General features: G+C 44.7%; 1 protein-coding gene across 4 annotated transcripts in view; it reads left to right on the top strand.

The window, feature by feature from the left end:
• Nucleotides 1–27886, top strand: part of CCBE1 (collagen and calcium binding EGF domains 1) — a 233640-nt gene that overhangs the window by 181194 nt on the left and 24560 nt on the right. Inside the window, exons 1-4 of one of the 4 annotated variants that reach the window (XM_082853625.1) lie at nt 599–860; nt 9360–9412; nt 18288–18422; nt 20700–20852. In XM_082853625.1, the coding sequence (XP_082709751.1) occupies nt 856–860; nt 9360–9412; nt 18288–18422; nt 20700–20852 (346 nt within the window). In that variant the 5' untranslated portion in view covers nt 599–855. Of the gene's footprint in view, nt 1–598; nt 861–1720; nt 1943–2165; nt 2244–9359; nt 9413–18287; nt 18423–20699; nt 20853–27886 lie in introns of those variants that run through there. The other 3 variants (XM_082853624.1, XM_082853626.1, XM_082853623.1) reach the window with 3 other exon arrangements.

The following is a 27886-nucleotide window of genomic DNA, read 5'->3' on the forward strand; positions in this document are numbered from 1 at the left end:
TCTGAAACTGTTGTCAAGCCTGGCGTTAGAAATGTACCAGACCACCCTGAAAATCCCTAAAGACCCCTTTATTATTTTATTTTCTCTTACTACATACAAAATCAGTACCTGGTCATTACAGAAAAATCCGGAAACACACAAAAACGAATATGAGGAACCCTCTTGTAGCTCACCCGCATGAAAAGAACCACGAATACACAGTGTCTTCATTTTCACTGTAAAAATTTCACCACCTGTGTATATATAAGCATATACATGGATACAAGTTTGTTTTATTTCATTTTTCACAAAGGTAATACCAAACTACCTTTTCTCATTTTTTATAATTTTTTATTATGTTTCAGAAATGATCAACTTATCACCTGATTAGGGAAAAGGCAGTCAACGAACAAGGTGATAACGAGGGTTGATGAGGTAGAAAACTCATTTGGGGAGGCAAGGAAGGAGGAAAAAATGTGTGAGAAGGGAGCTGGGGTGTCTAGTGTTGGCATCGTTGCAAAGAGGAAGTTAATCAATCCCAAGTTCTTATCTCTTTAACGTCAGCCCTGTACTCCAGTCAGCCCTTGGCTGAAGTCCTTGACCCTGGGGTCTGAGGAACACTGATGTACCAGGGAGATAGGGAGACGCTGGCAGGCATATCACGTGAAGGTGCCTGCACGTGTTCTCAGCCTGCAGCCGGGGCTTTTGTCCACACGTCCCGCCTCTGCAGGGCTCCAGGGTCCTCGAAGGTGGCCAACACAGTGAGGACACAGCAGGAAAACCACATTTCCTTCTACATTTTCCAATGGACTTAACGTATGCCAGCATGGTCCTAAGCTGCATCTTATTAACTCATGAAATCCTCCCACCAAGCCAATGAGGTGAGTACTATTACTTGCCCATTTTACACAGAAGGAAATCAAGTTACAGGGATTTTACATCGCTTGTCTAAGGCCCCACAGCTGGAAAGCAGCGGTGCGTGGATTCAGACCCAGGTGGTACATCCCCAAGGAGCAGGGTCCTAACTACCAGCTCTTCTGCTTTTTGGGTAGGTGCGCGATGAATGTTTGTTGAATGAATAAATTATCACTTGCAGCCTTGGAGGATAAATACCTTTTGGTTATAACTTTAACTCCACCTGAGAATAACCTTTTCACACGCGCTTAGAGAAATTTATTTTTCTGTAATTCACACAATTAAAACCCACATGGAACCATGACCAGGGTGTTCATGGTTAAAGGGATCACTTCAACAGTGGTCCTTCCTCACTTGATCATTTTGTGTATATGTGGTAGAATATACATAATATAAAATTTACCATTTTAGCCATTTTTAGATGTGTAGTTCAGTGGCATTAAGTACATTCACATTGTTGTGCAAGCATTACCACCATCCACCTCCAGAACTTTTTCATCTTCCCAAACTGACATTTTCGACCCATTTGTAGCCTGTGTCGAAATTTCCTTCCTTTTTAAAGATGAATAATATTTTGTTGTGTATATATACCACATCTTGTTTATCCAGTCATCTGTCGATGGACATTTGGATTGTTTATACCTTTGGCTATTGTGAAAGATGCTGCTATGATCAAATATCTACTTGAGTGTGCTTTCAGTTCTTTTGGGTACATACCCAGAAGTGGAATTGCCGGATCATGTGGTAACTCTGTTTTGTTTTGTTTTGTTTTGTTTTTTTGCGGAACCACTAACTGTTTTCCTCATTTGATTTTGACCACCAGTAATTGTGCATAGAAGAGCAGATTATACCTAAAATACTCCATAAGAGTCTTTTAATATCGTCACTGAGATTTGGCGGTAACAAGCTTATATGTAGAGGAATAAATAGGTTTGTTTGGGTTGGCTTGTTAGTTTGCTGATGCCATAGTAAACATGATATTATTCCATTTGCCTGGGAGGAGCATTTTCTGGTTAAAAGGCTGGAACCAAGCATGTCTAGCTGGGAGGTGAGTCATTTCGTTGGGCTCTGTTCTCAGGTCATCTGGTGTGAAAGGAATTCTAGTAGCTCCTACAAAGTCGTGCAAAGCTCGATAAAAGTTTCCACAAAGGAAGAAAGTTCAAAGGAAGAGAGGAAAGCTTCCTCACTCTAAGGAGCTTGACCAAAAGATCCAGGACCACTATTAGATGCTCCAGCCTTTAATATTAGCCCCAAGGGATCCGTGGTCTGTGGTCTTCCTGGCAGAAGTTTCTCATGGGCCCCCAGCTCGGGCATACCACAGTGCGGTTGGGCTGGTAAGAATAAACGATGTAAGTTGGCTGTACGCTTCCTCTGTCTCATCTGTCTTCATTTAGGACTGACTAGTTGAGGATGTGAGGAACCCACCATCCGTCTGCCTTTAGAAGCCATCACCAGGAGGGCTTCACTATCTTGGAATGAAATATTAAATTGGAAGGTTCTTTATCTTTTTAATCTTTATTTTATACGGACTAGAGTTGCTTTACAGTGTTGTGTTAGTTTCAGGTGTACAGCAAAGTGATTCAGTTATACATATACATGTATCTATTCTTTTTCAACTTCTTTTCCCCTTTGGGTTATTACAGAATATTGAACAGAGTTCCCTGTACTATATAGTAGGTCCTTGTTGGTTATCTATTTTAAATACAGTAGTGAGTATATGTCAATCCCAAACTCCCAATTTATCCCTCCCTCCACCACCTTCTTTCCCCTTTGGTAACCATAAGTTTGTTCTCTGTGTCTGAGAGTCTGTTTCTGTTTTGTAAATAAGTTCATTTGTATCATTTTTTTAGATTCCACATATAAGCTGTATCATATTGATATATGTCTTTGTCTGACTTACTTCACTCCGCATGATAATCCGTGTTGCTGAAAATGGCATTATTTCATTCTTTTTAATGGCTGAGTAACATTCTGTTGTATTTACGTACCGCATCTTTATTCATCTGTCAATGGACATTTAAGTTGCTTCCATGCCTTGGCTATTATAAGTATTGCTGCAGTGAACACTGGGGTGCATGTATCTGAAAGGGTTCTTTAAAAAACATTTGGGAACTCTGTGTGCCTGGGCAGAATTATCTACTCGTGGGTGGGTTAGGTGCTACTTGGTATCCTAGTCTGGAGCCTCTTGGGTACGGTTTTCCAAAAGAATATACCTTCTGCCTCTTGCCCAGTAGGCAAAGGGTATCAGGCTAACTTCTTCAGTTTGAGGTGGGAACAGGATGTCTAATTTCTCATGAGACTTTCAGGTCAGCTTGCTTTCTTCTGGTCTCCACTTTCCTCAGTATCTGGCATCTCCAGTTTCGACGGCTTACCGAGGTTCTGCAGGGTAGGTTGGCTGGTCTCTCCATGATCACCTCTTCTAGAAGTGCTCAGGTTTGAAGTTATCCCACTTTGCAAAATCACTTCCCATCCTTCTGTCCGCAGGCTATGTTCATATTCAGCTAACCCTTGAACAACATGAGCTTGCAGTATATAGGTCCACTTAATACACAGAGTTTTTTCTTTTTCTTTTCTTTTTTTTTTTTTTGCGGTACGCGGGCCTCTCACCGTTGTGGCCTCTCCCGTTGCAGAGCACAGGCTCCGGATGCGCAGGTTCAGCGGCCATGGCTCATGGGCCCAGCCGCTCCGCGGCATGTGGGATCCTCCCGGACCGGGACACAAAACCGTGTCCCCTGCATCGGCAGGCGGACTCTCAACCACTGCGCCACCGGGGAAGCCCACAGATTTTTTTCAATAAATATTCAGTGCACAGTCGGCTCTCCATATCTATGGACAGATATGGGGCACCAACTGTATTCATTGTACTCTGCCATTTTATATAAGGGGCTGCAGCATCCGTGGATTTTGGTATATCGGGGCCCCTGCAACCAAGCCCTGCAGTTACCGAGGGACAACCGTGTTATGGTCCAGAGTTAGAAAGGTCTCCTAAATCCATGGGATATGAGTTTGCATTTTATTTCTTGTTCCCCTTGTTATTTGGAGTTAACTGGTGAAAGAAGACGATGACAAAAATGTTACTTTTCTATCATCTTGAAATCAGCAGTTTCTCTCCCTCCCCCCTTCCCCTTCTCTCTTGTTTTTGGAAGAAGCGATGGCATCCGCCGTTGACTAAGAAATGGAAGAAAGAGATGAGTCATGAGAGGAAAGCATCTGGGAAGAGTTGCTTTTGCTGTTTTCTTGCTGTGTTCATAAAGCTGCGACTTAGAACACCATTCTGATCCCAAACCAGACCCCGTTCTAGGCACCTTTATTTTATTATCTATAATCCTTGTTAATCCTATAAAGCAAATTTTATTGTTCATGTTTTATTCGTGAAGAATCTGGAGCTCAGCAAGTTTAAGAAATGAGCCCAAGGTCACATCCCGAGCTCTTTTAAAACTTTTTTAATTTTTTAAAAAATTTTTATTTTCTTTATTTTTTGGCTGTGTTGGGTCTTCCTTGCTGCCCGCGGGCTTTCTGTAGTTGCGGTGAGCGGGGGCTACTCTTCGTTGTGGTGCGCAGGCTTCTCATTGCGGTGGTTTCTCTTGTTGTGGAGCACGGGCTCTAGGCGCGCAGGCTTCAGTAGTTGTGGCCCACGGGCTTAGTTGCTCCGCGGCATGTGGGATCTTCCCGGACCCGTGTCCCCTGCATTGGCAGGCAGATTCTCGTCCACTGCGCCGCCAGGGAAGCCCACGTCCCGAGCTCTTCAGAGGTCAGAGGCAGAATTGTAAGCCACGTCTGCTTAACTCCAAAGCCTTTGCTCCATCTAGCTTGGCACCAACTTCTCTAAAAAGTGTAGTTCTTTCTCTCATGTTTTAAAAAGCCTGGTATATTTGGTGCATGTCTAGGCAGCTGTGCAAAGGAAACCTCAAGTAAATCTTAGGAAAATTTACTATTGCCTTGGAGCGAGTGTTGAAATACGTCTTGCCTACTAGCTCACTTGACCTTTTGAGGTCCCTTCTTCTGGCCCTCTAATTCTGTAGGCAGTGTTGTTGTTGTTTTTTAATTCTTTTCGAGAATCTGGTAACTCACAGCAGACAGTTGGATGATGAGATCTCTGTTATCTTCATTTTCCCGATTTAGTTTTTCCTTCCAAAAGCTTTCACACACACTTGGCTGGTGAGATATATTTCTGGCTGCATAGTTTTTATTTATGATTTTTTAATGTGTGTTAATACTCAGGGGCACCCAGGGGAAACATCCACAGACTTTCCTGATTACCAGATGTCACCCTTTCTATGTAACAACCATCTAATCGCCACTTCCCCTTGCCAAGAAATGAGAAAAGCATTTGCATTTGGAAAAACCACGTTGTGACAACGTGAAGCGTATTAAGGACTGCCTCCCCTGATTCCAGTTGAGCTTTTCCTGTCTTAGTTTGTTTTCTAAAAGATGATAACCGCACAGCCATGCTCGCAGTTAGATCTAAAAAGTGTCTGTGCTTGCATAACGAGATTTCAGTTTGGCTGGCTCAGCTTCATTATACGTGAATTATGTTGTAAGTAATCTCTGAAACAGTATAACATGTATGGCCAGTGTTTATTTTGTGATGCTTTGGACTATTTCATTGTTTATGTGGTGATTTATGATTGCTGGGTGTTTAATATGCAAAATAATGCCGTGTTCCCGGGAGGGTACAGTGGAGCCTCCGACCTCCTCCTCTTGAGCAGAGAGAGAGTGTTAGTTATGCAGTTAAGAAAAAACAGCCAAGGGGGGTCTTCCCTGGTGGCGCAGTGGTTGGGAGTCCGCCTGCCGATGCGGGGGACGCAGGTTCGTGCCCCAGTCCGGGAGGATCCCACATGCCGCGGAGCGGCTGGGCCCGTGAGCCATGGCCGCTGAGCCTGCGCGTCCGGAGCCTGTGCTCCACAACAGGAGAGGCCACAACAGTGAGAGGCCCGCGTACCGCAAAAACAAAAAAACAAACAACAACAAAAAACAGCCAAGGGGAAGTTAGTTCTTCGCTGAGCAGATATTTAAATGAAGCATGTCCATCCTGAAGCTCAGATTTTCTGACAGAGCTCCATAGCCTCTTGAAAGCATATCAGATCACTGTGTTATTTAATTCCATAAAAAAGGAAATGACAGGTGACTTTTGGCTCCACTGTGTGCATGGTCCCAAGCCCTTGAAATGCTCAGGAAGGTTAGAGTGCCCAAGTTTAATGTCTTAGATGTAGAAAAACAGATTATCAGGATTTCATCCATTTGCATGAACTTTAAAATGCCATAGAACATCTCAGAGGCAGTACCTTAGATGTGCCACTTAGGTAGAAACAAACAAATAGAACCACATGTTTAAACGTGGTGTTATACTTGAGATGCATCAAAAGCACATGTTTTGCCCCTCCATCCAACTTTCTCATCAATCACTCGAGTTTCGAATCATCTAGCACACTGCTTCCTCCTATAGTTTTCTGTAGGACAGCCTTAAGTAATACAGTAAGTAATATCCGTGAAATTTTAATGAATGCTCTGTTAAGCCAGTTTTCTTTTTGGTTGTTAGGAATTTGGACTTTCTTTTTTTTAAATTAATTAATTTTATTTATTTTATGGCTGCATTAGTTCTTTGTTGCTGCACTCGGGCTTTCTCTAGATGCGGCACGTAGGGGCTACTCTTCATTGCGGTTCACAGGCTTCTCATTGTGGTGGCTTCTCTAGTTGAGGAGCACGGGCTCTAGGCACCCAGGCTTCAGTAGTTGTGGCATGCAGACTCAGTAGTTGTGGCTTGTGGACTCTAGAGCACAGGCTCAGTAGTTGTGGCCCACGGGCTTAGTTGCTCCGTGGCGTGCGGGATCTTCCCGGACCAGGGCTTGAACCCGTGTCCCCTGCATTGACAGGCAGATTCTTAACCACTGCACCACCAGGGAAGTCTAGAACTTGGACTTTCTTAAACCATGGAAAACTAGGCAGAGTTTATTTCATAGAATGTAATGGTAGGTCTTCTACCACTGTTACAAATAATAATCATCATAAATTTATACCCCACGGGCTTTTCCTGTCATGTAAAATTACAATGTGGTTGCAGATACTGGGGAATTAGGTCTAACTGGAAGACTCTGGACGTTGCCCCAGATCGCTCATACCAGTAAATTACACACACATAAGTATTTCCTTTTAACATAAAATATGTCAATGAGAGATTATAAAATAATATATACTGAGTGGACAAGTACAGGCAGGCAAATGTATCCTTTGTTGAGGGTGGGGTTGAGCTTAGCTATTTCACTCAAATCTGCTTTGGGAGCATCCCAAATGCCATTGTTTTTATAATGGAAGCCCACTTATTTTGCTTTGGAAGTAGGATTATCTGCTGCATCTGGGCTGCAAGTGAGATGTTACAGGAAGGAATGAGGTAATACTGCTAAACCCACTTAGGCATCAGAATGTTCTCGTACTAGATGTGATGTTTATAAATTGTATAAAGTAATAAAAATTTTAAAGCTTGGGGAAGAGATTGCTTAAGTTTCTCCTATGAGTGGTCATTCACTTAGCACACCAGTTCACAAAAATTGATTTGACCAGTAAGATTACACTGACTTGCAAAAGTAGAAAATAATGCTGTTACTAGAGACAGAAGGTCTTGTCTAGTCCGGTCGAAGGTTCTAGCCATTTGATGAAAGTGGAAACTTACTTTAAGACACAGATAATGCCTGATTTTCCACATCAGTGGTTTGTGCCCCTGATTCGTATATACAGATGACATGTTAATACAGGTGGTATGATAGGTTGCAGGTGATATGCAGTTCCTAGCTGGTAGATCCTATTAAACTTAATCCCTTTCTGTTCCACCTGGAAAGCATATCCAAATGCAAATGAGTCAGAATGACATTGCGATGAGAATAACCTTGAATCTGATTTCTCTTAGGGTTATAAAGAAGAGTATTTTTAATGGTAGTTTAACCATTATAGTCAACTCAAAATATCTTGGTAAGTTCTTGAGATTTGCAGATTCCCAGGGCCCTGGTTAATTCGTGCTCTCTGATTTAACATACACTGATGTTGGAAGTGGTAAAGGGAAGCTTACTTAGAAACCAGCTGGGAGAGAAGGGAAGGGAAAAGTGATGGAGACTGGAGAGATGGAGAGCTGAGATTTCCTACTTTTTCATTCATTACAAGTATATCTTCCTTTATATCATTGAACATAGTTATATGTTTGCGTCTGATAATTCCAATCTCTGGGTTATCTTAGAGTTCACACCATTGATTGTCTTTTCCCTTGAGAATAGGTCACATTTATACACGTTGTGTTGTAGAGACCCTGCATCCTGATATATTCATCCAAAGAGTATTGATATTTTCCTTTTAGCAGACAGTTAACTTGATTAGACAAAAAGTGAAAACTGGCCTGTAGAAGTGGCAGCTCAAGTCTTCATTCAGCCCCTTTTGTCTTTAGCTGAGATGTTTTGGATCTCCTTCTCACCCACATGGGTTAGGGGTTACCAGAGACTTGGACAGAGTTTCTACACAAAATTCCGGGCTCTCCTTCTCTAGCACTATCCTTTCCAGGATTCCTTCTCAGTTTCTCATGACTCTGGATCCCAAGGCTTTGTCCTCTGTTTGACCAGGCCAAAAAATACTGCAGGTTTTCTCTGAGACTTTTAACTTCCACATGGCAACTGTGATCTGCAGACAGGATAAAGCCCTAAAAAGCAGGAAGATTACCCTCTGTCAGTCCCTTGTTGAAATTTTCAGCTCTCCTCCTAAATCTGTCTGCTTTAACTCTCCAGAATCAGCAGGTAGTTGTTTGCTTCTGTTTTGTCCAGAGTTTATTGTTGTTATCTGCAGAGGGGGCAGCTCTCTTAGGAGGTCACAGCTCCATACCAGAGATATGGTCCCTACATTGGGGATTTGCATTTGGAACTGATGGTGCCATTTCTTGGGCAGAGATGTAAGTCTTGGATGTTTATGTTAAAATTTGCCTGTTAGCCGTTCTTAAAATTCAGATACTTTAGGTATCTTTAGGTACCTTATGTGATACAGGTGTTTTCAAAAAAAAAAAAAAAGAGGTGGGGAGTAAGAATGCTTGGGTTCCAGTCCCAGGCTTGATAATAATTAGTTACCTAATTATTATATGGTAATTCTCAATCATTATGTTATAATTAGCCTTATGTTACTATAATTAGCTCATAATTAGCAAGTCATGTGAATCCTTGACCTGTAGGATGATAAGCCACTAATCATTTAATATAAATATCTTGAAGTCTCAGGGTTAATTCACTTCATAGGATTCAAAGGATTAATGTCCTGTATTAGGTGGGGAAAAGGTGTGGTCATATGGTAGTGATAATATTTTTTCTTTTTATCTCAGATTCCCTCTACCCTGACTTTCCTTTATGCCTCAGTTCTTCCTGGGCACAAGTTATTTCATTCAAACTCGCTAATTGTAAAGAATTTTATTTTTAACATATCACATTTTGTTTGTCTCTTAGGCGGAAGTGCTGCAAAGGGTATAAATTTGTCCTTGGACAGTGCATCCCAGAAGGTATGTAATATAATGGATTATATCTTCTCACCTTGTTTATGACTAATAACCAGAGGTCTGTGAAGTTCAGATGTACACGGAACATATGTATGTTATCGGTGCATGCATGTGTAATTTCTCTCTTTTTTTGGCTTTAAATTCTTCTAATGCCAATTTGGTTATACATGTCAGGCTCTATCTAAATCATTACATAGCATTTACATGTATATTGAGTAATTCCTGTATCTCTGGTTTTGTGTTGTAGAGGCTATAATTCCCTAGTCAGTATTTCATGCACAGTTAGAACACAGCCATCTTCCCCAACCTCTCTACCTGCTTTTCATCTGCTAAACGTGAAGCCCCTTGATCATCAGCAAACACTGCTCAGCCCAGCACTGAAGAGACAGAGTGTTGTAAGACGTGGGCCCAGCCCTCAAGCTGGGAGACAGCATGTGGATGGCATGGAATCAGAGAGACCTGGATTATAATCATGCTTCCATGTTGCTGTAATCCATTTGCACTGCTGTGACAAAAATACATTAGACTGTGTGGAGGCTGGGAAGTCCAAGAGCGAGGCACTGGAAAGTCCAATGTCTGGTGAGCGCTTCCTGGTTCATAGACAGCCATCTTCTTGCTGTGTCTTCACATGGTGGAAAGGGCAAGGGAGCTCTCTGGAGTCTCTTTTATAAGGGCACTAATTCCATTTATGAGGGCTTCACCCTCGTGATCTAATAATCTCCCAAAGGCCCCCACCTAATACCATCACACTGGGGGTTAGGGTTTCAAAATATGAATTTCAGGAGGACACAAACATTCAGTCCATAACACACATCCTGCTAGCTATGACCTTGGGCACGTGACTTTCTAAACCTTAGTTTTTGCAAAAAGTGTTAGTACTTGACTCATGTGGTGGCTTTAAGAGGATTACCGCATGTAAAGTACTTGCAACAGAGGCTGGCTCTTATGAAGTGCTTGATAACTCGTGGTTCCTCTTATTACTAACAACTACAATATGCACAGTAGAGACATGCATATTGCAGAAGGGGCACATAGTCCCAGAGACCAGGGCGGTCAGAGGTGGTCTCGAGAAGGTGAGGAGTTTGGAGCTAGGTTATGAGGAAGGCTGCCCAGGACTTAGACAAGAAGGAGGAGGAGAACTGTAAAAGATTCCAGGCAGAGCACTGATACAGAAAACACTAAGAACTGTTGGAAGAGCATGACATTAGTGTGCCCAGGGCTGGGCTGGGGACAGGTGAGTAGGTAATGTGAAATAGTTTCCTTCACTGTTGGCCAAGAATCCAGGTCTCTCTAGTGGACTTGGAGCCCAGCCAAGCTAATTATGTTGCATTATCTCATAGGGAGCAGTTTCTTTATCAGTTAGAGATAAATGAATCCTTCTTACTTATTGCTTTCTTTTGCAGAAGAGTTCGTTAAACCATAGCTGTCAACTCTGGGAAAGCTGCTTTAGGAAGGCTGATTAGGAAATCTCTTCACATACGTTGGTTTATATTGGTCTCTCCAAGACGGAATTTCTCACTGCCAGATAGTTCTGTTAGAGCTCGGTGGGAAAAAAAACCACAGAGGTCAAAATAATTGCATTCTGTTATAAGCCAGCTTTTCTCAGCCACCAGCTGAGTCCTTTATATTTCAATTTTGCAGATACAGAAAGATAATGAAGCTTAGGCCCATCAATTTAAGATCCCAGTTAAGGACCTTGCCCAACCTGATTAAAAACACATTACATGGATACCACATGCTTAGAATTTCTTTAAATGATAGGTGTTGTGGTTTCAAACATCTAAGCCTAAAACCAGTCTCCCTCACCCTACAGTAAGACGTTATCAGCACCTAAGATTAATGTAACTTAGAACTGAATATTTCTAGGAAAAGTGGTCCCAAGTGCTGAAAGTTGCTTTGCCGTAATTAACTCTGTTCTATTGCTTTTCACTAGAACACTTTTTAAAGTTGATTTGTTTTCCTCTGTGGGAATAAGTCAGTGTGTTTGTGTGTGTTTGTGTTTATGACTAAAGGTATCTTTCATCATAAAAGTTTCTGTTACCCAAGGATGCAAAGTGTAGGATTTCAGAAAAGATGGTGTATTGGTCACGATTCTCCAGAGAAACAGAGATTTATTTTAAGGAACTAGCTCCCGAGATTGTAGAGGCGGGCACGTCCAAAATTTGCAGGGTAGGCCAGCAGGCTCCAGACCTCAGGAAGAGTTACAGTTTGAGTCTGAAGGGCCATCTGCTGGCAGAATTCCCTATCAATGGAGGGCCATCATTTTTCTATTTAGACCTTCAACTGATTGGAGGAGACCAGCCCACGGTGTGGAGGGCAATCTGCTTTACTCAATGTCTACTGATTTAAACGTTAATCTCATTTAAAAAAAAAAAAAAAATCTCTGCAGAAAATTCTAGAAAAATGGCCAGATACTTGGGTACTGTGGCCTAGCCAAGTTATCCCTTAAAATTAGCCATTACAGATAATAGGAAGAGACTAGAATTTCTAAACAAATATGCTAGCGAGTAGAAGCTGCAGTTTAAAAGTGTTGTTGCCTCATTTGTTTAAGTGTCAGCAACTTGTGGCCTGTGAGCCAAATCTGGCCCACCACCTGGTTTGTAAATAAAGCTTTATTGAAGCACAGACATACCCATTCACTTCAATATTGCCTATGGCGACTTTTGCCCTGCAACAGCAGACTTGAGTAGCTTCAACAAAGCCCTGCAAAGCCAAAAAGTATTATCTAGCCCCCTTTACAGGAAAAGTTTGCCAACCCCTGCCATAAGTGTTATCTACATTGCCCAGGGGGTAGGGTAATCAGATTTGTTCTAGTTCAGCAACTACTAATTGTACTTAAACTGTAGGAAGAGAACAGTGCTGGTTGCCCCAGGGGACACAGTTCCTTTCAGAGATCCAAACAATCATTAGAACTAATAGTAAAAGAAGCTAAAATGCAGGTCAGGCTTTGACTAGGTGTCAGGCACTGTGCTTAATGTATCATCCAATTTAATCTTCCTAAAAGCACCGTGAAGCTGATCTTATTGTTCTCCCTATTTTACAGGTAAGGAAGTTGAGTCTTAAAGACCTCAGGATCACAGAGAGAGTGGCAGAGTGGGGAGGGTTGGCTCCAGACCCTGTGCTCTTCATCATACCACTTCATGCCTCCTAGAATAGAGCCTGGCACAGAGTAGGCATTCAGCAAATATGGCAGAGCAGGATCGAGTCCTGTGGGGATTGGTGGGATGCAGAAACTAAACTCTGTTGAGGACTTCAAGGAAGTCTTCTTAAAACAGTGACGTTTGCATTGAGACTTGAGAAACTAGATAGGGTATCAACGGTAATAAAATGCTGAGAGTAAGAGTGGAGGAGTAGATTGGACATTATAAAGGGCGAAAACAGAATAAACAAAAACGTAACAGTAAGCCATGGATGTGATAAGGGATGATGGGGAAAAGAGTGTATTCCTTATCAAATTGTAAGGAATTCATAAATGAGTCTTAAGGTTGGAAGCGTAGTCTCAGGGATAGAACACCAGACCTCAAATGCAAGAGTGAGCCATTTATATTTAATGTTGATGAGCATAGAATTTACAGGCTTTGTGAGCAAGGCGGTGACACTCACAGAGGTATACTTTCAGAATATTACTGGTCTGACGGTGTTACATAGAGTGGACTTAGGAGGGAAGAATCTTGAGATGAGGATTTACAAGGGAGGTTCTGAAGATCTGAGTTAGAATGGTGCCAAGAGAAATAGGACAGGTGAAAACAGAGAAACTGTAGAGGGAAAAGGTACAGAGTAGGAAGCTGGTGGTCTCTGGAAAACCATCAAAAATGGAAAGTTGGGGCTTCCCTGGTGGCGCAGTGGTTGAGAGTCCACCTGCCGATGCAGGGGACACGGGTTCGTGCCCCGGTCCGGGAGGATCCCACATGCCGCGGAGCGGCTGGGCCTGTGAGCCATGGCCACTGAGACTGCGCGTCCGGAGCCTGTGCTCTGCAATGGGAGAGGCCGCAACAGTGAGAGGCCTGCGACCCGCAAAAAAAAAAAAAAAAAAGTCCTAAAGAAGCTGACATTGAAATGCACCAGGCAAATCACTTAAATGAAGCCCAGGCTATTTACAGTAGCCAGGACAGGGAAGCAACCTAAGTGTCCATCGACAGATGAATGGATAAAGAAGATGTGGCACATATATACAATGGAATATTACTCAGCCATGAAAAGAAACGAAATTGAGTTATTTGTAGTGAGGTGGATGGACCTAGAGCCTCTGTCATATGGAGTGAAGTAAGTCAGAAAGAGAAAAACAAATACCGTATGCTAACACATATATATGGAATCTAAAAAAAAAAGGGGTTCTGATGAACCTAGGGGCAGGACAGGAATAAAGACTCAGATGTAGAGAATGGACTTGAGGACACGGGGAGGGGGAAGGGGAGGCTGGGATGAAGTGAGAGAGTAGCATGGACATATATACACTACCGATGTAAAATAGATAGCTAGTGGGAAGCAGCCACATAGCACAGGGAGATCAGCTCTGTGCTTTGTGACCACCTAGAGGGGTGGGATAGGGAGGGTGGGAGGGAGACGCAAGAGGGAGGGGATATGGGGATATATGTATATGTATAGCTGATTCACTTTGTTATACAGCAACAACTAACACAGCAATGTAAAGCAATTATACTCCAGTAAAGATGCTAAAAAAAAAAAATTAAGCCCAGTGTTTATAAAGTCTACCACATGCGAAGAGCTTCTATTTAGCTGATTTTATAGCCTTCTCTTCAATATTTAGCTTATTTATAGCTTTGCTTCTATGTAGCTATAATTTTTTTTATATTTTAGCTATTGTATTTAACCATGAATCAGTTACAGCAGATGTCCAAACAGGAAAAGGATCACCAGTCATTAGAGGGAAACCTACAAAAGAAACATACAGGAAAAAAAGAAAAAGAGTCTTAGAGAAAACACCATACAGAAAGACGAAATCTTCAAAGTACCTACCATTTATGTGTCAGTGAGTTACAAAAATGGTATAGCATCCATGGGACCAGAACATGGTGTTATTAAAAAAAGATCATTCAAAGAAGAAATAAAGAATCCTTGGAAATTAAAAGTGTGATAAAATGAGAACAGGAAAATGGTTGGGAGATGAGATTGTGAAAATCTCTCAGGACCTGGAGCAAAAGATCAAAGAAATAAAAAATAGTAGAAGAAAAGTATGAGAATATTATTAGAGGACCAGTCCAGGGGATGCAACATCCAAATAAGAGTTCCACACAGAACAGAGGAAGAAGAGAGTAAATCATTTAAGATATAATTCAAGAAAATTCTCTAGAATTGAAGGATATGAATTTCTAGATTAAAAGAGCCCACCAAAAATTGAAGGGGTCCCACATAAAGACGTCATTGTGACATGTTAGTACCTTGGGGCAAGAAGAAAATACTAACATTTTTCAAAGAGGGAAAAATGAGATTTGAAAGATCAAGAATTAGAATCTTACAGGACTTATCCACAGCAGGACTGAAAGCTAGAAGACAGGGGAGCAGTTCCTTCAGAATTCTGAGGTAGCTTTCCAAACCTAGAATTATATACCCTAACTAGCCATAAGGGTTGAGAAAAGACATTTTCAGGCACACGTGACTTCAAAATTTTAAATCCTGTAAGACCTTTCTCAGTCTCTCTCCTCTTCCACCTTGCTCACTCTCCCAGCCCTGTTCTCAGTACTTAACAAGCCAGCAGCCAACAAGGCAGAAATGTGGTTTCCAGGGTACCAGTCACAAAGTAGCTCATGGACGTGGAAGTTTGAAGCTAAGAGAGAAAGTTCACAACTACCCCCCCCCAAATATACAAAATAATAATAATTTTTCATTGAAGTATAGTTGATATTCAGTATTGTTGGCTTCAGCTATACAGCAAAGTGATTCAGTTGTATATATATTTTTTTCAGATTCTTTTACATTATAGGTTATTACAAGATATTGAATATAGTTCCCTCTGCTATACAGTAAATCCTTGTTGTTTATCTATTTTATATGTAGTAGTGTGTATCTGTTGATCCCAAACTACTAATTTATCCCTCCCCCACTCTTTCCCCTTTGGTAACCGTAAGTTTGTTTCCTATGTCTGTGAGTCTGTTTCTGTTTTGTAAATAAACTGATTTGTATTATATTTTAGATTCCAGATGTAAGTGATTATATTTGTCTTTCTCTGACTTATTTCACTTAGTGTTATATGCTCTAGGTCCATCCATGTTGCTGGAAATGGCATTATTTCACTCCTTTTTGGGGCTGAGTACTATTCCGTTGTATACATGTACCGCATCTTCTTTATCCATTCATCTGTTGGTGGACATTTAGGCTGCTTTGCATGTCTTGGGTATTGTAAATAGTGTTGCAATGAACATTGGGTGCATGTGGTACTAGATAATTATTTTAATTCCAGGGAAAACAAAAGGGTCTTCAAGAAAGGATAGGGAATTAGAGTATACTTCCAGGCTTAGCAAAAAATAGCTTTTATATTGTCATTATGCTGCCAACACTGAAGACTTATAAAACCAAAATTTCAGTGTAACAACAGGGGCAAAATGCAGGAGTAGGAAGCATGGACGTGGTTGAGGAAACCGTGATAAAGCTGAACGTGTCTCGTCCATGACTGGAAATCCATAGAGAGTATTCAGCACACAAAGGAGGAGGAAGCAATGCAAGCTGGCTGTTTAGAGATGCAGAGGGGAATCATAAAAGAATCAGCCGCAGGAGCTGGAAGTGGTACCTCAAGGCAGCTGGAATGAGGAGGAAATCAGGGCCGCTGTTTTTCAAAACAGGTCTTTTTCTTTCTCCTTTTTTTTTTTTTTTTTAGCATTTTGCTATCTTTTTTAAAATTAATTTTTATTAGAGTATAGTTGCTCTACAATGTTGTGTTAGTTTCTGCTGTACAGCAAAATGAATCAGCTATACATACACACATATCCCCTCTTTTTTGGATTTCCTTCCCATTTAGGTCACCACAGTGCATTAAGTAGAGTTCCCTGTGCTACACAGTATGTTGTCATTAGTTATCTATTTTATACATAGTGTCCATAGTGTATATATGTCAATCCCAATCTCCCAGTTCCTCCCAGCCCCTTCCCCCCCTTTCCCCACCTTGGTGTCCCTACATTTGTTTGTTCTCTACATCTCTGTCTCTATTTCTGCTTTGCGATTAAGATCATGGAGACCATTTTACTAGATTCCACATGTATGTCAGAAAGAGAAAAACAAATATCGTATATTAACACACATATGTCAACACAGGTCTTAGTGAGCATAGCAGTCAACACGGGACTCCTGACTCTGCCCCTTTCCTCCCCTCCCTCCCTGGGAGCTGCTGGACGGACGGGTACAGCTGGCCGAGCAGGGCAGCCCACAGCCAATCACGGCTGAGACCTTGCTCTTGAGCAAAAAGAGCACAGAACATGGGCTGCCTAGAGGTGATGCCTCAGTGAAGAAAATGCATTTGACCAGGGACACGCGCAGGAAGCGCAGGCCTGGAATCCCATCTGTGGGGAGGAGTATTTAGCAAGGGCCGCCTTCCAGGTCGTCCTGAGATTGGTGTGATCCTTGTCTCGCTGACCCCACCCACATGGGGGGCTGACAGCCCACCCATTCCACTTTCACATGTGGCAGAGCAAAGCCAGGCTCACTCTGTTTCCAGCGATAGTTTATCTGTCAGCACCTGGGGGAGACAGTGCAGTGATTAATGAGATGCTGGGTCTAGTCTGGAAGTAAATGTTCAGCCTGAGCCTCCTGACTTAGAGCCAAAGTCCCTTCAGAGGCTCGTTAAATATTAGTTGGTTTGTAAGGACTGAGAAAAGAGGAGATGCCCTGGTTCTCGACAAATAGAGCGTCCACCCCAATTTGCACAGACTTAGAGCTGGCACGAGATCCCTGGCCATTCTGCCTTACCCAGACGCTGCTCACCATGCAGAATCGACCCTCCCCCACCCCATCTGCATGCCTACAGCACAGAGACATCAGTCAACCTCCCTCAGGCTCCTCCCAGCCTGCCTGACTTCCAGCACCGCCCCGCCCCTCACGTTAGGACGCCAGTGCCCATAGCCAGGGCTGGCTGTTCACTATTCAGCTGGAAGGAATTCCTTGTCTCTCCAGCAGTTGGTGAAAAAGAGGAAACAGGCCCCCAGGTAATTCAGCAGAGCCTGGCCACCTAAAGCTTCTTTGCTCTCTGGATGAATGACAAAAATTAGCTACTGAATTGCACACTATAAAAGGGTAAATTTTGTGCTATGTGGATTATATTTTAATAAAGGTGTTCTATTTAAAATGAAAAAAGGAAAGGCAGCAAAAGAGAAATACAGTGACTCTTGATCATGGTGGAAATCCTCAAGTAGATCAGTTTTTAGAAAGAATAAACATGAAAGTTTAATATCTGTAAGTTGACCCTCCTGAATTTATGTGTCCAAGTACCCACAGGACAATCTCCTTTTACCGCAGGGATTGCATACTTTGGTTTGAAGGTCTTTGCGCTAGATGAATTCATTTGAGGTTACTTTTACATGGTAAGCACACTCTTCTTACATAGATTGTGCCAATCAATACACTGTTAAAGTTCGTAGTGATGCTCTTATAGAAAGAAAAAAATAAGGATGGTGAGGTGACCCAGGGAGTATCACAAGTGATATTTCCATTTAACCATTGAGATTCTGAGCACTCAGTTACCATTGCAGCCCTCCTGCAAGATGCCCCGTGGCCTGAAGAGTTAATTCCCTCTGCACATAGCTGGTCACACCACCGTTCCCCTTGAGCGGAGTGCAGCCTAGACTGTCTGTTCCCGACCAGGGCTGGGTGGGCCCCGCCTCCATCTAGTGAATGACTGTGGTGGTTTTGAGTTCACACTTTTCTTTTTCAGATTATGATGTATGTGCTGAGGCTCCCTGTGAACAGCAGTGCACAGATAACTTCGGCCGAGTGCTGTGTACTTGTTACCCAGGATACCGATATGACCGGGAGAGGCACCGGAGGCGGGAGAAGCCGTACTGTCTGGGTGCGTTGGTGATGCGCGTTATTTCTTGGGTCCTGAGGATGTGCCAGATTCTGATGATTCTTTGGAACATTCTTCATCAGTGGGGACCAGCTCTCAGGAGCCACTTGGATGCCTCCCCTTACATCCTGATGCTTGTTGGATGGAGTTGGGTTGGTACTATTCTAGGGGTCACTACCTTTCACCATGATTATTAAAACAAACGATGACCAAGGGATTCTTCAGGGAGTGGGTACCAGTCAGATCCTAACTGGCAGTGAGATATAAGAGCAGGAGAAGGGGAATATTACCAAGTGAAAACTAGAATAAGGTGAAACAGAATGTAAGGGGGCAGAAATGTGAAAATGCAGGAAGAACGAAACAAGAATAAGCCTCCTCTCAGAAGATGACCTGGAAGAGAGACTGGGAAAGAGGAGGTGTCTGTATGGCAGACAGGCTGGAAATGACTCAGGGAGCTGACGCCAGCCCCCGGGGCACAGCTGAGCAAAGCCAGCATCATGCATCGCCACCAGCTTGCTCCCTCCCCCCTCACTCACTAGGCTTCCCAGCCCTGCACTCCTTGGGTGTCTGAGGCAGGTTTATGGTCATTGGACCCTGGAACTGCTTGTATCAAAGTGTGGTCAGTGCATGTCTAAACTGTCTCAGAAACATCTGGGCTTATGGCTTAAAAAAAAAAAAAAAAAGGTTCCTGGCCTCCCCTCGAGACTCTGAGGGTGGATGCAGAAATCTGCATATGCACAGATGCACGTGCAGTTTGAGGATGAACTCAAAGATGAACTTAGGAGACTGCAGAGGCATCTGTGATGAGCAGCCCCCTTCTCCGTCCCAGGGGGGCTCTGGAGAGGTTAAGAGAGGTTCTAGGTGTTAGCTCTCCTGGTTTCTCCCCAGTGGCCCCTGGCATGGCGCCCCCCACTGAACAGGAATGGAATTGAGACCACCAAGCAAACGGAGGGGGACCCATGGGCTCTCCTGCAGAGAGCACCGTAAACCCGTGTGTACCACGATCCGAGGTCCCAGGTGCCAGGGCTCTGATTTCAGTTGCGGTAGCTCTGGTACCCATTTCTTTTCTTTGGGGGGCTTGGGGACCAGCAACACTAGCAGTCTGTTAAGAGTCCCACCTGTTTCTCTCTCCTTTCAACCTTGTCCTTCCCCCTGTGGACAGTAGAGGCAGCCTTGCCCTTAGGTTGAAGGCAGGGGCGCGTGGACAGACATAGTCAGCCTGGGGAATTGCAGAGGAGGCGGCAGCTGTGACAGCTTAGCTTACGGGTGACGTAGTATGAACTGCCAGGGAACATCCAGATGACCACATGCCCCTCGTGGGCACACAGGCCTGCCGGGGTGGGTCCCAGGCAGCTTGTCCAGGGAGTGGCTGGGACGTTGTCGGCATCCTGGAGCGCAAGGTTGGGCTCCGTCCGCTGGCCACATGTGCACAGTCTGGGGCTGTGTGTCCTGGCCGCCACCCAGTATCTTCAGCCAGTGAGCGGGAAATGGGTTTGGGCCTCCTTCTCTTCCCCTGCTGGGAAATGGCTTTGTTTCCACCCGTTCAGTAGGGGGGCAAGTCTGTGATGTGCGCAGTTCACGTGGACTTTCTCTGGTTACTTGTTTGATGGTGCCGTGGCTCATTTCCACCACTCAGGAGGGGTCTGTTTGGGTCATGGATGGGGCTGAAATTTCCTGGGGAAAACGCTCTCCATTAGACCCATTATGACTATTTTCTTTTATCAGAAGTGCCTTTTCCCAGGTATCATCACGTCTCCTAACTGAGAAGGAGCCGTTCCTAGTGGCCTTGGGTCACCACCATGCTGTTAGGAACCTCTGGTTGTAAAGGGAACATAAAAACCCTCGGCACACTAGGGTCTTTGCAGGAAATCATTTCTACGATAGTCGTTTTCCAAAATGTGTTGCCATCTGTTATCTCATTTCCTCTTCCAGGGAGCCCTGCAGAAGTATTTAGGGCAGGCTTCACCGCCATGTTCTATAGTGAGAACTTTGGAGGCTAGCAGTACTTGCACCAAGCCACGAGAATTGGTGGTGGCAAAGCCACAACCAGGAACCCCATCACTGATCAGTTTGTAACCATGGTGACACTGCCTGAAGTGCTCTTGTCACGAATGGCCCACATCTTTAGCTTCCTGCTTTGTTCCAGGCTTCAGTGACAGAGGTCTGGCAGAGTGTCCTTTGCAGACATTAACAGAAGGGCCAAGCCTAAGGTCGCCTGTTGTGTTGGACGTGATCTCTCTGAAACTGTCTTAGTGTTCTCTGCGTTTGGTTCAAACCCAGATATCGACGAGTGCGCCACCAGCAGCGAGACGCCGTGTGCGCACATCTGCATCAACACCTTGGGCAGCTACCGCTGTGAGTGCCGGGAGGGCTACGTCCAGGAGGATGATGGGAGGACGTGCACCAAGGGAGACAAATACCCCAACGACACTGGTGAGTAGGGCAAGTAAAATTATCCCCCTAATTGGAGGGAGGGACGGGAGGGATGGGCAGGCAGGCACTTGGAAACCCAGTAGGCTTCCTCAGGAAGCAATGGGCAGGAAGGGGCATTTGTAGGAATGGTAGGGGGGATCTGGGTAAGAGAAAGGTAGAAGGTCAAACCCCTAGAGAACTAGTGAAAGAGCTGCCTGCTAGCAGCAAGGCGTGCGGCTGGTTTTGTGCTGGGAGCTCTGCACCAAGCACGGAGGTGTGGTGTGCTCATGGACAGATCGGTGCAACTTAGTTACGAACTGAGATCAAACAAGGAGGAGCAGAGATGAGGCCAGAAACACTGGGTTCTCTCAAGGAAAAAAAAAGGGGGGGGGCTGAATAGAAACATGAAACACTTCTGTGTAACGCAGCAATCCATTTCAGCGCTACTGAAAGTATAGTCTGTGGCCCCGCGCCTGCCTGTGAGCTGTTATTTGGTTCATGTTCAGGTTAAAAAAAACCAGAAGTTGAGAGTGTTGAGAAGCACTTTGCAGTCGTTCATTTTTATTGTATTTAGCAAGCCCAGTCCACCCTGACGTGGAGGACTTTTAGAAGCTGGCCTCTCTTTGCAGAGTTTGAGAAGCTGCTTTATATTATTTTGACCAGATTCCACCAAGATGTCTGATCACTTAGGGATGTGATCAGCTGGAATGTTGGGTCATTGCCTTATTTAAGTGTGGAGGGGAGGGAGGGAGGAAGGAAAGGGCATTCCTGAATCTCCAACCCTTGTAGCCAGGAAGCTGCCGAGCTCAGAGTTCGGCTCTGACTCCTCGGGAGGGGAAAGTGGCAGGAACGCTGTCGTCTGCTGGGAGCGGTTAGCTGGGCCTGGGCCATCTCTGGGTGGCGAGGGGCTCCCAGGGCAGATCATCTCTACCAAGAAATGCAGGGGAATGGAAGGAGCAGAAGTGCTGGGCGCTCAAGAGGTCGCGGTTCTTCCGTGTAACCCGAGATTCACAAAAGGGTGGAAGGCCCTTGCCATCAGCTGAGGACAGCAAACAGCTGGGGACCAGCTGTCTCACATGGAAAAACTACAAAGCAAATCCTGAAGAGCAAGCGGGTTGAGTCATGAGGAAGCCACCATGCATTAGAAGTAACGCGAAAGGTCTGCTTGCAGTCAGCTCCGGCTTGGGCAGCTTGGGGTCATTGGAATGACTCAGAGAGCTTAGTGTGACACTCTTTAAAGCCTGAAGCATGTGGGACCTGGGCGCCCAGAGGTGCTTAAAAGCAGGGGTAATCGGTCTTTGGGGCATTTTTCAGACATTTTCAAAACATTTTTTCAGACCACTTTTTAATTATTACTCAGAATTAAAATCACTTCACTTTTGTCCCATGGTGGAGAAGGTTTGGGGGAGGGGGATGTGTAACTTACCTCTTAGATTATGTCCTTCGTTGAAAGGAAGAATCTCACTGAGAAATGAGGTGCAGATTTTTAGCCGCTGATATATTACTGATGGGCTGACTTGAGAGTTAGCAAGGAGAAAGCGGCTTTCTAATTTTTCGTTTTGGAATTGGATTTCCAGCTGTGCTCCAAGCCAGGGAGCCCCTGGGCTTGGGCCGAGGGGTCCTCAACCTCGTAACCCTGTTGTGTCTTTGCCTTATATTTCTATTCAGGTGAAATCCCGTTTACCTGGGCGTGAAGGGCAGCCTTGAGCAACCCAATCTAGAGGAAACCACAGAGGTGGCAGCAACAACTGCTGAGTATCAGGGTGGGGTTAGACGGTAGGGATCTCTAAATTGTAGGAAGCGGGCCACCTGTGAGCACCTCCCACCTGGTGGGGAAAAGTGGTCTGCTCAGAGATCCAACCTTAACTAGCAGAGACCACAGGAGTCGGATGGAATTTCCAGAGCCTAGGGGAAGATTTTATACACTGGATCTACTTGTTCTTTGGTCTCAGGTGGCCTCTACCTCTTGCACTAATTCCTAGTTTTCCCAGCCTCATCCCTCTGAAGTCACCCTGCTTACTGTGGTACCCCAGGAATGGGTCTGAGCCAGAGGCAGTCACAAGGTAGGGCCTTGGTGGGACATGCTCACCCCCTGCCTCGCTCTTGGGCAGTGTGGACCCAGAAAGGAGCCCAGCCCAAGGGCCAGGGCATGGGAAGTTCCCACTGAAGCTTTGATATTAGCAGTCTCTTGTGCTGAGTCGGTCCTGGGACCACACTCCTCTGTTTCCTTTCCTGAGAGATGAATTGTACTTCTTTAAAAAATGTCCAAACACACAAAATTTTCAGTATAAGAGGTCAAGAATTTAAGTGATAACCATTTTGACTTCTAAGGCTAAGAATTCAGTAAAAAAAATCTGAGCATACTTAATTATTAATTGGTTTTGTACCTTCTGTACTATTACTGTCATTTAAAGACATATTTTATCAACCATTTATTACAGCATTTCCCCATGTTGTCATCTATAGGACTTTGGGGTCCTGGGAGGTGTTAATTAGCCTTTCTTTGTTTGAAAGGTTCTGGGTTCAGGTGTTCGGGGGAGAATGCATTAGAGCACCAACTTCTGCAGGGATTCATACTGTGAGTGCGTTGAAAGCTCTGAGGTTGCCATTAAAAGATGTTCATTTTGATGAAACCTGCACTTCCCAAAATTATTTTCTGAAGAAACACTTATAAGCATCTCACAGATGACGGTGTCCTGAAAAAAAAAAAACAGTTTGGAAAGTTCTAACTTATTAGCATCAAAGAGCTGAGCCCTGGGGCCCAAAGTCGGTAAGTCATCTGGTCGACTTTCAGGCGAGGATGTTGTCATCGCCAGAGGAAGCAGCCAAAGCCAGAGGCGGGGAGCTGTTGGCTGTCGGCTACAGAGCATCTAATGAGTGAAAACAGGCCATTCTGCCCTCCGAAGAGAGAGTTTGTTCCTGCTTACAGTGATTTAAATGGGCAATGTCCTTCTGTTTAATCAGTAAGAACGTCTAGTGGTTATAAGGCTGAGCTTTCTTGTAACACCACAACTCACTTAGTTTGGGATTTTTTTTTGGGGGGTGGGGGGGTGCCGTGCTGCGAGGCATGTGGGACCTTAGTTCCCCCCACTGGGGATGGAACCCACGGCCCCTGCAGTGGAAGCGTGGAGTCTTCACCACTGGACCGCCAGGGAAGTCCCCACATAGTTTTAAAAACTGAAACAGTCCCACTGTTTCTATTGTATCCCAAGTGCCGCGCCCGCAGCAGCAGCGTTCTAGAATTTCTCAGTATTTAATTTTCAGTGACTGGTCTCTCCTGAATTCACCACACAGGCACAGAGGACTCACGTTTGGTTTTAGTGTTTTATTAAGAAAAACATTCCAACACCGGTAACCGAGGGCGTCGGGGGTTAGGGACTGAGGGGAGTAATTCGTACCCATAATTAAAATTATGGGAAAGGACAGGCACGTTCTATGCCTTGAACGTTAGAATCAGTACTTAAGTGATGGGCCCCTGAGAAGATGGGGGGCTGGTTTTGATGATTCGGGCAACAAAAGCAAGCGTCCTGGATTCATCTCTGCAGCAGCTGTGATGCAACGGAAAGTTCCTTGGTTTGGAAGGTAGGAGAGCTGGTAACCAGAGAGCCGCTTCAGTATCTACCAGCTGGGTGTCATTGGGCAGCTCTCCGGATCTGTTTCCTCCTCTGTAGACACAAAGGTGTTGGATTAGGTGAGCTCTAAAGACCCTTTTCCCATCACAAATCTTTTTCACAATTTGGTGTGAATTTAGCATCAGCAAAAGTGGCCGAAGTCCTACCAGCCCCATGAGTCCCCGTGCAGTTTTCATTTCTTTGTCCTTTATCTAGGCGAGTGTCAGGACTTGAAGGCATGCCCAGCTCAGCACCTTCTAAACTGAGAACTTTCCCTACAGTATCTAAAAGATGAATAATTAACATCCAGATATTCAGCTCAACAGTAAGGAGAGTTAGGGGGCTGGACCAGCCCTGCATCTGGAACATCAGAGGCAGCCACGCAGTTTCATCCGTTTTAGATTAATTAATAAGCCCAATATTTCATCACAGTCATTTTTTTCAAGAAGAGATAATGATGATGGAGTACAAGCACACGTGGTCTAAATCCCCCTCCCCTCCCTTTTTTTTTTTTTTTTTTTAACTTTGCATTGACTGGTGTCTGTAACCTTCCAGTCAGGAATTTTAAATCGAACACAATGTCATCTCATTCAGGAAGTGAGTGGACAGCAGCAGGGCTGGCCTCAGAACGGCCTCTGCCCGTGGAAAGGTGGTCATGTGCCCACGGGTGTGGGGACACAAGCCGTCTGGCCAGTGGGCGTGAAGGGCACTCTCCATCACTTCCATTTTGTTTTTGTCTTTGCAAATATATGTCTGGAGCCAGTGTAGGCACCCCAGGGCGTCTGTAGCACTGACGCGGAGACAAATTAAGGATATGTTGGCTCCGTAGTAATTAGCTTTCTGGTCTCTGTTTTTCAACTTTTGTTTCTTTTCTGATAAAGTGACCTTGACCCCCAACATCAGTTATTTCAGGGAAGGCCAGGTGTTTCATGTAACTTTCAAGCTCCACTAATCCATAGATCAGCCGTCGTCAACCTGGGGAGCTTTAAAAAGGCTGACAGCGTTCCCTTGTTGTGACCCCCAGATGGGTGGCATGCGGCATGGTTGGCAAGAATTTTAAACCCTCACCCCCGCCACTGTTCCTAGTGGTGGTAATGTGCCACCAGGGCTGAGCACTACCGCCAGGGCACAGATGTGCACGATCAACTTTTAAAACCAAATGTGCTTGGTGACTGCCCATATGAAATACGTCGAGAACATTCTTTAGTTTTCCTAAGTTGGTTAAATATTACTAAGATGGCATCTCAGGAATTCTGTTTCTAACGCTTACGAGGTATAGCCTGCTCAACGTCAGTAAAAATTAGAGCTACGCGACCCCCTGTGGCTAGTCAATAATATTGCACCTCTGAAATCTGAACGAGTTGGAGCAGAATGTTAAGCGATGCCTCACTTAACATGGTCATGCTCGTACTCAGAGACACCACATCATGAGTGGAGAGGACAGAGAACATGCCAAGTCAGAGATGTCCACCCAGATTTCTGAACGAATTATTCATGTAGCCTATTCAAGATTGTTTTAGCTCCACGTTTGATGTTACTGTATCCTGTACCGCAGCAGGCTAGATGAACCCCAATTCAGAATAGACGACATGTGCCAGGTCTGCACACACAATTATTTGTCTTCAAACTCTCTGGAAGTTCTTTCCAGAGGATGGTGCAGAGAGCCCTCCCCCCATCTGAAATTTTGTAGGGAACTTAATAAGCAGCGATACCAACCATGACGATGATATTAACATTTATGGGGCACCTGCCGCCTGCCAGGCGCTGCTCTGCGAACCTCCAGGGGTTATTTCCTTCATGCCTCACAGCAACCACAGGTGACGGGGTCATTGTTGTTCTACCGTTCAAGGAACGGGCAGTCACAGAAGCTGTGACTTCCAACCTGCAGGGCACGAAGTGGCAGCCCTGATCACCTGACTCCACCGGAGCCTGTGGTCCTTACTCTGTTCCTCTGTGTGCACGGGAGCTTCCAAAGGCTTTTGGACAAAGTTACCCTTGTTCTCTGTGTTTTGCTAATTCTGCAAAGGGACAGGAAACAGGCCAGGGATTTTCAGGTGAGAGGTTGCTCAACAGAGCTGCTTCCCTGGAGCGGTGTTTGTCGAACTTGCACGTGCTTCAGAGTCACTTGGAGGCTTTGATAGAACGATGCACCAGGCCCCCCTCCTGAGATTTTGGATCTCTGAGAACGGATACCCAGAGGCTGGCTCTGCCGCTGCCCGTCCAGTGACCACATGGAGGATTACTGCCCTGGAGCCCACCTGGCAGACAGCTCTCCAGTGTCCTGAGCAGAACCCCCAATAGCGGGCTCACTGCGCCCCAACAGTGCCAGATGCGGACCCTGTAAGTGCTCGTCCGCTGCACGCGGCATTCCGGGAAACCTAAAGCAAATTACTGTCCTCCTCTGCCTCTCACTTTCCTTGTCTGTAAAGGAGGCTGAACTAAAGATGTATCAGTTCTAACATTCCATGATCTAAATGAAACAGAGTCTAGAACCTGGTAAAGAGGTTATTATCCTGAAAATATCAGGTTGCCCTATTCATCCCAACACATGGTAAGTTGAGCTGCGTATACAAAAGTACAAATGGACAGATGGGCTTTTAACTCTTGTTCACGATGGCCTGGCTCTGCCAGCAGGGCTGGTTCCTTAAAAGGAAGGCCAGTCTCAAATCACTGAACAGGTATCCTCGTTTATTTTACATTCTCAATGCCTCCCATGGGGCCTGGTGAATAGCAGATGCTCCATGATGGCTAAGAGGGAGAGAGGGATGGATAGATGAATGGGTGGATGGACAGATACATGGATGAGAGAGATAAGTGGGTGGGGAGATGGGATGGTTGAGATTGGTAGGCGGGTTATGAGATGGGATTGCACATACTGGCCAGTAGATGGCATGGAATGAAAGAATGCTAGGTTGGGAGAGACGGATGTCACCCAGCTGTCCTTAAACCTAACAAACCTAGAGCTGGGGTTATCTACATATGCAGGAGTCCACCGTTGTCTATCATCAGTACAACCAAAGTTGGGTAAAGCTTCAGTCCTTTACCACCAAGTGTATTCTTGCATGGAAGTTCCCTTGTGTCACTCTTATGTTGGAGACCAATCTAAATAACTCTTGTTCTCCTCAGATGTGTTCAAGCTCCGTAGGCAAGTGGGGTTGTAAATGGTACATTAAATGGGGATAAAGAGCCTAAAGGAAATTGCCTGATTTGTAGGAAAGGTATTGGGCTCAGATTCAGGAAACCTCAATTCTAAACCCACAGCAGTTGATAACTTCCGGACGTCACGGAACCTCAGTTTTCCCTCATCCTGTTGTTTGTGTTAATCCCAGAATCCTTGAAGAATCCTTTTATCAGGCAAAGAGAATTCAAAGGGCTTGGTGGGCCTGAAGACTGCCAGGCACCCTCTCCCATTTACTAGAACCCAACCTTGTGCCAAGGATTTCA

The sequence above is a fragment of the Leucopleurus acutus genome (genome assembly GCF_964270905.1).
Source record: "Leucopleurus acutus genome assembly, chromosome: 13".
Classification (NCBI taxonomy): domain Eukaryota; kingdom Metazoa; phylum Chordata; class Mammalia; order Artiodactyla; family Delphinidae; genus Leucopleurus; species Leucopleurus acutus.